Source organism: Morone saxatilis, unplaced genomic scaffold, assembly GCF_004916995.1.
Source record: "Morone saxatilis isolate NCDOM2014 unplaced genomic scaffold, NCSU_SB_2.0 Contig15, whole genome shotgun sequence".
Taxonomy (NCBI): Eukaryota; Metazoa; Chordata; class Actinopteri; family Moronidae; genus Morone; species Morone saxatilis.
The window spans coordinates 18136394-18146140 of NW_023339707.1; the positions used below are offsets into that span (position 1 = coordinate 18136394).

Sequence of the window (9747 nt, forward strand, 5' to 3'; positions counted from 1 at the left end):
TCAATAATCAATATAGGAATCATTGTGTCTTTGTTTTTATCTAGTGGGGGTCACCTTCCTTGGAGTCAGCCATGTTAAACTGCCATGTTTGTACAGCAGCCCAGAACGGACAAACCAAACATTGGCTGTAGATAGGGCCTTTCGTGTTTTACATGAGTTTCATGGCCACCGTAGTTTCTCCTGCACACTTCACATCCTGTTCGCATTCCCAGGTCGTTAAGACACCGTCAGTGTTTAGTTAGTTGCAACCTGCAACTTCACCACTAGATGCCACTTAATCTTACTCATCGGTCCTCTAATTGGCAACATTAATGTAATGTTTTTCTTTTAGTTTCTGTTGTGTTCATTTGTCAAGCAAAAATGTTGCTTGAAATGAAATTATTTTGACCAAAGCTGGCTTGTTTGCTTCTCTCCAGAACTGTAGTTGCATAATAATTAGAACTTTAACTAGAGACCATCACGTGATTGGACACCACCCATGAGTACTTAATCATTATTACATTAGTACATGAGTGCACCACACCCATCTTCGAACTTAATTTTGATCTCAACTACACACCTGTTTGCATTACTGCATCTTTTATGGTTGTAACATTATTGAGTTGACGAAGTCTGACAAACATAAACACCTGGAAAAGTACTCAAAACCGCTTCTGTGGTTGTTCCTGCTACAGTAGGTGTCTTGAGGATAATATTTTGCCATGTTGACACACACACACACACAGACCTCCAAGGCGAAAACAGCACCAGCCACGCTGTCGCGACTGCTAAATATTAGACACAGAAACTTCCCCAATGTAGCTAACAGTTTGGTGATCTCATGCCACGAATACCCACAGCAATGAAATAAACATCTCAGTATATCAAGTTTGTCTAGACAGATATATTAGTGACACTGACATTATGACTGACATTATAGTCTTGGCACTGGTTTATATTTAACAACACTGTAAGCTGTATGTAATTGACTGTATTCCCAGTTACTTCACTTACTTTTAAAATATCAGCGAGAGAGACTGTTTACTGGATTCCTGCCTCCACAGACAGCTTGAATGACAGAATAAATGGCTGTCGTGTGCACAAGAGTGGACACTCAGCCCTCCAGGGCTGTGGAAAAGTGACTGACAGATTGACTTGCTGGGTCTCTAGAGATAGGGCTGTTTGAAGAGGCTGGGTGACACAGATGTGTTTGTTTTCAAACAAGAGAAAAGTAGCACTCAAAGGTCTGCAGATGAAGCGAAGTGAATGTTGTTACTGTGCATCCTGGATCCATCTGCTGGCATCATGTAAACATGTTAGTCATGGAAGTTTGCTACACATAACACACACTGGGTGACCAATGAGCATAAGCTAAATAGCATGCATACACATATATGCACACACAAGAGCATGAATGCAAAAGCGCACAATCGTACAGTTTATGGGAACATGCGCACACACGCATTATCAAACATTAAAACACTGGTGACATGAGTCAAAGTGTCAGCTCATGGAGCCCAGTGGGCGAAGGCACAATGTGTGCCGAGGAGGATGTAGCACAGTTACACAACCACAGCTGGTCGGCCTGGCAGAGGTCAACGCTGGAAGTAGACCTAAGGACAGATGCTCTCTTGTTTTTCATAACATATCTGTATTGTCACGCACTGAAATAACAACGTATCTTTTTTGTGAACAACTGTTTTATTGAAATTATGATTTCACATGACAAGGTCAAACAGTGCAAACATTTTTAACGGTCTAGTGTCTTACAACCTACTGAGTGCCTTTATTCCTCTCCCATACCATATGCCTAAATGTTCCTGGTGTGTTCAGGGAGCACAAGTCACAGTTCGGACTGGTTGACAGCTTCATATGAACTCTCAAAAGTGGTGTCAGATAGGCTTTCTGACACAACTGATAGTGAATCAACTGGTGGTTAGGAAATAACAACGTATCTGCATAGTATCACACATTGCTACCTAAGGGATCTCTGCCAAAACCAAGGGAGGAGTAACTGAACTGAAGTCAAATAATGGCACTTGTGGCATGTCAAAACATGCAGGAACCAAAGATGTCAGCACATTTATGCAAATGAACAGATATTTGCATATGGGTCCAACTTACATTACTTACTGCAATGTTAAAAAGTCCAATTGGGAGAACAGGTTTGCAAAAAGGAAAGAAATGCTTTGAAAAACAAACAATCATATTTATGTACAGAAATAGCGACAGAAAATATTAACTAAATGAGAGAGCGAGGGAATGGGGACAGATGATCCTTGTGGATTGATTGGCTAGGTGCACCCAGATGCTCTAATACAAACTCTGCCTACCAGGATCTGAAGGGTTAGACATAAAACACAAGCAGCAGCCCAGGCAATGGCAGAGCCAGAGGGCCATCATAGCCCGAAATATTACTTCAAAAGATAGTTGCAGCGGATATTCAAGCAAATGATCACATAGCTAATGCAATGCCATTAGTACAAATCTTCATTTGTTGTCAAAATATATTGAGTGAAGTCAGTTTCAATATCACATTGATTGGTATTTACTTAATGTATATTAGTAGTAAATATGAATAAAAATAAGATGAGTCTGTTTTTTGTATGGAAACAAATCTGACACAACTTTTCAGGTGTTACTGTTTGTTTTGGATGAGCATATGACAAAACTTTAACTGAGGTTTGGCAACACAATGGTAAAAGCCTGCAGCAACCTGTGGGATTTGAAAGGAACTTCTATCAAACATTTCCAGAGAACTGATGCACAAGTTAAAACCTATTGTTAGGTTATTAGATGCTGGCAAAAAGTCCAAATGATTGCCATGTACTTTTTGCCAGCGTCTTACAGGAATTCAGTACTCAATTCATACCTCAATTACCCTTTCAAGCTCACACCATTTCATATTTTATGGATTATTTTATGGATTTATTGACAGTACACAGTAGAGACGGGAAGATGTTTTTTTAAACCAAAACATGAGGCATGATAAGCCAGATCATTTTAAATAAGCTATCAAGAGAAAGCAAATTCTTTTGCATTGCATTATTAATAAATATTGAATTTTAAGACACAATACTGCATTAAAAGACTGTTGAAGTGAATGTTTTTTATGTGTTTTTTGTATGTGTGGTCAGCGGAGACAGACAACTCACAGAGGGTATTGGACAATGACTCAGCCCAGCACCTGAAGCTGAGGGACAGACAGCGCTTTTTTGAAGAGGTCTACCAGCATGACGTGGACAACTACCTGCCCTCTGCTCACCTGCAGATCGACTGCAGGAAACGTGAGTAACTTTTACCTTCTGTCGTTTTAATCCTAGTTTAATGTTTTTGGTGGGTGGGGAGTGTTTCCCAGCATCAGAGTTGAGGTTCTAAGGAAAGAGGGTGCTGTATGCTTTAGAGATTAAAAATTCCCTTTAGGAAAACTTGTGTATACTGTACACAGACATAGCGTCAAAATACAAATGATGTTTCACTTTTGGCATGAACAGTGTGTATTTACTGTATGTTATGAATGCTGTTCTGTTGTATATGCAGCCCCAATGGGAAGCATCTCTTCTATGGAGGTGAACGTGGACGTCCTTGAGCAGATGGACCTGATGGACATCTCTGACCAGGAGGCTCTCGACGTGTTCCTCAACTCAGGCTCAGGAGCAGACGAGGGAGCGCTGGCATCTCCACTACCAGGTACACCGACAGCTACCAAGCCACAGTTAACACACTGCCACTGCATTTTCTTAAAGCCATTTTTGTATAAATTTTCAAATGCAGATTTTACAAACACAGGCCGCTTACATGTAACAACCTAGAATTTCAAGATTTATTACTGATATTCTGCATATATTTCTATCATATATTTTTCCTTGTTATTCACTGTTACAACCAATCAGGGTTGTACAGTACATTTTGTCACTGGCAGTATGTATCTATTTCATATAAAAACTGCTTCAGAGGCAAAAGGCTATGCAGTATCAGTGTTTAGGATTTATATGGAAACAGAAATATGAGTAAGTAAAATGAGTAACTTTTTTCATTTCAAATTGGGGTAAAAAAGACAATGTAAGCTTTTTGTGACAAGTTTTGTCAAACTTTTGTCAAACCCAAAAGCCAGTAACTCTGCAATCTGCATGACTTGAACAATCTAATGGAAAACAAAAAATATTTAATCTAATCTAGGTTTCTAATCTGGTTTCACCACGAGTTAGGAGAGTCATATGTGAAGATATAATTTAAAGTTTCAGTTTTCAGCCATTCAGCACTAAATATTTGGGTCCACCGACATGAAATAACTAGCACTGACAGAACAGGTACAGATATGTTCTAACAGCCTTTGCCTACAGAGGTTGAGGACGAAGATGAATATGAGGAGGATGAAGATGCAGAGGTCGTCTACAGGGAGCGCGCACCTTTGAAACGGCAAAATGAAGTTCAGCGTGGGTCTCGCATGTCCTCTACGTCATCTGGTTCCAGTGACACTAGTGGGGGCGGAGTCGACACACCTGTGATCCAGTCTGACGATGAAGAAGTCCATGCTGACACTCTACTGCTGACCTCTGTTCCCCATACCAGGGATGAAGAAACAGAGGAGGAAGACGAGGACGAAAGATGCCTTGCAACTAAGTCTTCATAAAGACTGAATTTTACTCTTTGTAAAGATTTGTAGAGAGCGTAAAAAGAGCCAGAGACCTCTCTCTCTCTGTCTCTCTTTGCATTCTTTTCTTTTGGGGAAAACCCTAGCATGGTTGACCTGGCTGTGATTTGCTGTGTCTTTTGAATGTTTTCCTGAGTACACTGGATTTTTCTTTACAACTAAAAATCTTATCTATTTTTCCTATTAACTGTTAAATATTCTATTTTGTTGTTTGGTTAATCTCTTGGCAATGGAAATATTCCAGATTCCAAATGTTATGAGTCATCCCAGTCCTGTGCACTAACATGTTGATATTGAGATGAAACGATTGTCAGTTCAAGATTTATTCCTCTTATTGCGAGCGGGAAACCACTATGCCCCCTTTGTGTCAGAAAAATACAGGTGCGAAACAGTCATGTGAAACAGGAAGGCTGCTTTACAGACCTGCCACAATCAATCACAGTCCTGACACAGACACAAACAACTAACCTAACCTAACCTGCATGTCTTTGGATTGTGGGAGGAAGCTGAAAAAAACCCAAACAAGTATGCAAATATGCAAACTGCAAAAGGTCGGGGAGGATGGAGGAATCAAATACCAACACACAGAAAAATGTCTCAGAGCAAGTAACACAACACATAGCGTAGGTATTTAATGACCTGAGAATGTGACTCAACAATCACTGTACTATCTTTCTTCAGATTGACTGACTTTTAATAAAAAGTAATTAATTAAAGCCTTTTAAGCATTTACATCACAGTAGGTCATAGGGGTTACCAGAGGTCTTTATAAATTAAGCACCTGCTCTTTGGCAAAGCTCACATCCAACTGTGGTGAGCTATTATTTAGTCTGTTTAAAGGCTTTGAGGTGTGGAAATTAAGACTTCATACTGACAGCTCTTGAGAGCATGTTTTGAAGGGCAATCTGACTGGATTTAGTTCAAAGGCTCAAGGAATAAAGTGCAGACATCATGCATCTTCTCTTTGTGTTTTCAGAGGATTACTATGAGGTAGAAATTAGGCACTTTGAGCAAAACCCAACAAAAGGTTTCACTTGTTTGACAATGTTATCATGAATCTATTGCCATGTGCATGTGCAAACTATTAACAGTATCATGAATGGATTTGTGTTTGTAAATGCATGACATTTTGTTCTTGTTAGTAACTACCTTATATGATTTCAGTTATGTAATTGAAAAGTGATTCATTACTGAACTATGCAGGTGACACCTGTACTTAATACCAAGTTACTCCTCTCTTCCATGTGGGATGTAATTTGAGAGTTGAATATTTATGCATGTGGAGAGAGAGAGTGATTCATTTGAGAAATATTTGTTTGTTTATGCACTGTTTGAAAGATGTGTAACTGTAAGGGGGTGTGTGACTGTACTGTCTGCCCGTGAGGGTGTGGATGGCAAACATTACAATACAACAGGTATGGTTGTATAATTATAATACTATATGTGGTTAAGCCCACGTCTACATTCAAAACAAGTGATGTGTATTTTTTTCCTATTTGAATATCTTGCTAGGAACTAAATAAAAATGAAACAGGTTAAAACCATTGAATTTACTGTATGTTTGCCTGTGTAGTCTGTCTTTCACTCACTTGCTCTTGGTTTCTCTTTTGGCTTTTCTCATATTGCCACATTCTGCTGTTATCTTACTACCTACCATCCTCTCAGAAAAATTTAAGTTTCTAAACATCTTTCTAAATGTATAGTGATTAATCAAATGTAACAAAACAACAACAAAATGGAGGGCTAAAGATAAAGATCTATTTTTACAATGCTTAGAAGGTCTGCATACTCTCTTGAACCAATAATTCATATATACATTTCTAATGTTTAAATACGTTTGAAAATATCCAGGACTGAAATCACTTCAGAAGAGGATCTTTTCTGGGGCCAGTATGAACAGGAGGGATTATTAGGCCTACAGCAAGCAAAACCTGTTTCAATTATCATATGGAAATCTCTCCTTAAAAGCAGACAGATACCAAGTTCACACTATAACATGTCAAGAATTGTTCATAAAGCCCAGCACTCCCTTGTGCACTCATTCATTACAGTGCGTGTATGATAGTGCACAAGGGAGTAAAGAATTTTCGCACAGGGAAATTTCAAACAAGGATATAGTGGTAGTTGTTTTTCTCCTGTCTGTGTTTTGATGTTTCTAGTTTTTCTAGTTCTATTAGTTTGCCTGTAGTTTAATAAAGCTCAGCGAAACTTCAATCTATATATAATATTGTCAGGCTACTTTACTCTCTCTCACTTGGCAAGGGCTTTCAACTCAATCAGCTGACTATAGATGTTCACCCAAATTTTGCCCCAGTTTAATGTGATAGCCACGCAGTTATCAAAACTCTCCAACATAGTGGGAAACATACTAATACTTCTGTACCAAAACTTATAAATCATGTTCTGCAATCACCTCCATTGACTTCACCCTGCAACTCTGCACGTTGACATAGAAATTCTTCCTACTGCAATAACAACATCCAATAAGATTATTGGAATTATGACTTATCACCGCCTACTTAGCCTTTTGTATAGCATGTCCTTCAGCTTCTTCTTGAAAAACACAACTGGCTGTGGTGGGGGTCAAGCCATCATACACTGCCTCGGCCTAAATTATATTCCTAATGTATTATAGTAAAATCTTAAATGACTATTCTTTTTGTGTGTGTGTCCTACTCTGCTATCAAAGCAACTGAAGAGTCAACAACAGTGAGTCCCTCCTTCTCTTGTTGGTTAAAAAGTAAAATTTAAAACATAATCTGTAAATTACCCTCTTATGCCTTGTATCCTAAGCCACCTACCTTAAAACTGAAATGAGCTGGAAAATAATGCTGCAGTATATAACTGGTTCCTACAGAAGATTGAGTTTCTTGGACTGAATTAAAAAAAAACCCTCCACCCTAAACCTCGACTACCTTCTTCCCACAAACTCTTTTGTCTTTAGTTAAAAATCATTGTCATTGTCAAGCGTAGGCAGCAGATTAAATTTTGGAACATGTACAATGCACTACTAGGTGTGAGCTTGGTTACTCTTATTAAACATAAATTTCACATACCAGAAACTAATGGCACAAAACCACACAACAATTCACTTAACAGTTGGTAATAAAATGCAGTCTGTCAGTTGTTAGTGTGGTTTGTCATCTCATGGTGAGACACAAATAAAGAATCTTAAGGTGACCTGAGGATAAATCAATAAGGGAGGAGCTCCTTTTCATAGTTTCATTACAACTGTTGGGTTGATACCCAATGGTACATTCCCACACTGTCAAGACACTAACTGGCAGAGCAGCTGACATATACATATACTTTCTCTGGATACTATGTTTCTGAAACCCCACCTTTAAAACTGTTCAACATGCCGTAGGACAAATCATGATGTATTTATCATGCCAGACAAAGAGAAAGATGGAAGAAAGAGATAACACACAGCCAGAACCACAGAGTTATTTCTCTGTGTTCCTGAGTTTCCTCCGAGGGGTATACTCATTGAAAACTTCCCAATGGTGAGAACATATACAGTCTGTCCATGTGTTCTACTTGCTCTCTGCCCTTTGTGGATAAGGGAAAAAAATACTTGACACAATGGCAGTTTCTACACATATACCCATTTATTAAGGACACGCAAAATTTGTATTAGGAAATCCCCATCCTTTGAAGTTTTGGAAACATGCCAAACAACTCAGCCACATGTTAGCAAGAAGCTTCTTTGGAACACTAAAAACAAATTCACTAACAAAGACCACGCCAACAGCTGTATGGATTAAGAAAAGTTTATTATACGTTATGGTTGAATGTGGAATGCTGTGGGATGAAAAATGGTTAATGGATGGAGGGGGTGAAAGGATGAAGGGATGAAGGGGTAAGGGTCAAGGGATGAGGAGAAGGGGTCGAGGGATGAGGGATGAGGGGGTATGGGAAGGATTGGTGAGGATTGATAGAAAAGTCGTTGCGGATGTAAGATATGCGGGAGACGACCAACGGCCGAGGAGTTTGATGATGTTGTCTTGGATTCCCTGCTTGGAAGCGGAGGACGCTGTCCAGAGAATGGTTCTGGGGATATTCCGATTTGGATAGGATTTTCTCTATGTTTATTGCACATAATGAACAAATCTGAACCGATGTGGTATACTGAGGGATGAAGGGATGAAGGATGAAGGGATGAAGGATGGAGGTAGGGTCGAGTGATGAGGGATGGAAGTAGGGTCGAGTGATGAGGAATGGAGGAATGAGGGGTCGAGGAATGAAGGTCGAGGAATGAGAGTCGAGGAATGAAGGTCGGTTGGCGGATCGATGAATGGATGGAGTGGTTCGGCGCGATGTAAGAGGGAACCGAGTGGGTTGCGAGACACTGAGTGGGGGAGCTGTCTCTTCGTATCTCTTGTAGAGAGCCCCCAAAAAGACTTTGAATCGACTCGTAAGCGTGGCGTGTTTGATATCGTTTAGGTCGTAACAGATGTACGTGCGATATGCTCGAGAAGACCATCTGCCAAAGGGTTTATTGCCGATATCTGGGATTCCCTGCCTGGAATGCCCAAAGTATGGCTCTGGGGAAAATCCTGGTTTGGACAGGATTTGCAGTAGTGACAAAACTGATCATGTGGGTACGATGATTTTAACAATGGAACGGCGAATGGGATGAAGCTATCGAGCGAAAGAAAATGGCGACCGGATTGTCCATCTGAAGGGAGTCAGTAGAGGATGGAGGCGGAAGATGGTGGGACTGGAGTTGCCATTACGTGGTGGGAGGAACTGGTGGCATGATTTGCATGCGTCATCTGGTGGTCTGGTGTGTCATGTTCGTGAAGCGACGTGGTTTGGATTGATTCCGAATGTAAGGAACGGTGGACTGGGGAATGGACCCATCGTGAATGCGTCTTTAATTTCTCTATCCAGGAATTTATCAACTATGTCGGGCTCTGAGGTGGCTGATTGAGAGTTGTGGCATGTATGAGGAATCTGGCGTGACCCGTAAACCTACGTAAAGACTGTGTGTAAATCATTGTATGAGGTGGTTCACGAACTGTCGATCTGGGTTGTTCTTAGAGGCGGTGGCGTGAGCGTTGATTTTTATTGGTGTATACACACGTGTACACGTCCGCATTAACTATACT

General features: G+C 40.1%; 1 protein-coding gene across 1 annotated transcript in view; it reads left to right on the plus strand.

The window, feature by feature from the left end:
• The window catches only part of LOC118324618 (dysbindin-like), an 11621-nt gene extending 5470 nt beyond the window's left edge, over positions 1-6151 (plus strand). Inside the window, exons 2-4 of the mRNA XM_035657038.1 lie at positions 3117-3266; positions 3520-3669; positions 4323-6151. Of these exons, the coding sequence (XP_035512931.1) occupies positions 3117-3266; positions 3520-3669; positions 4323-4612 (590 nt within the window). The 3' untranslated portion in view covers positions 4613-6151. The remainder of the gene's footprint in view (positions 1-3116; positions 3267-3519; positions 3670-4322) is intronic.
• Positions 6152-9747: the final 3596 nt, after the last annotated feature.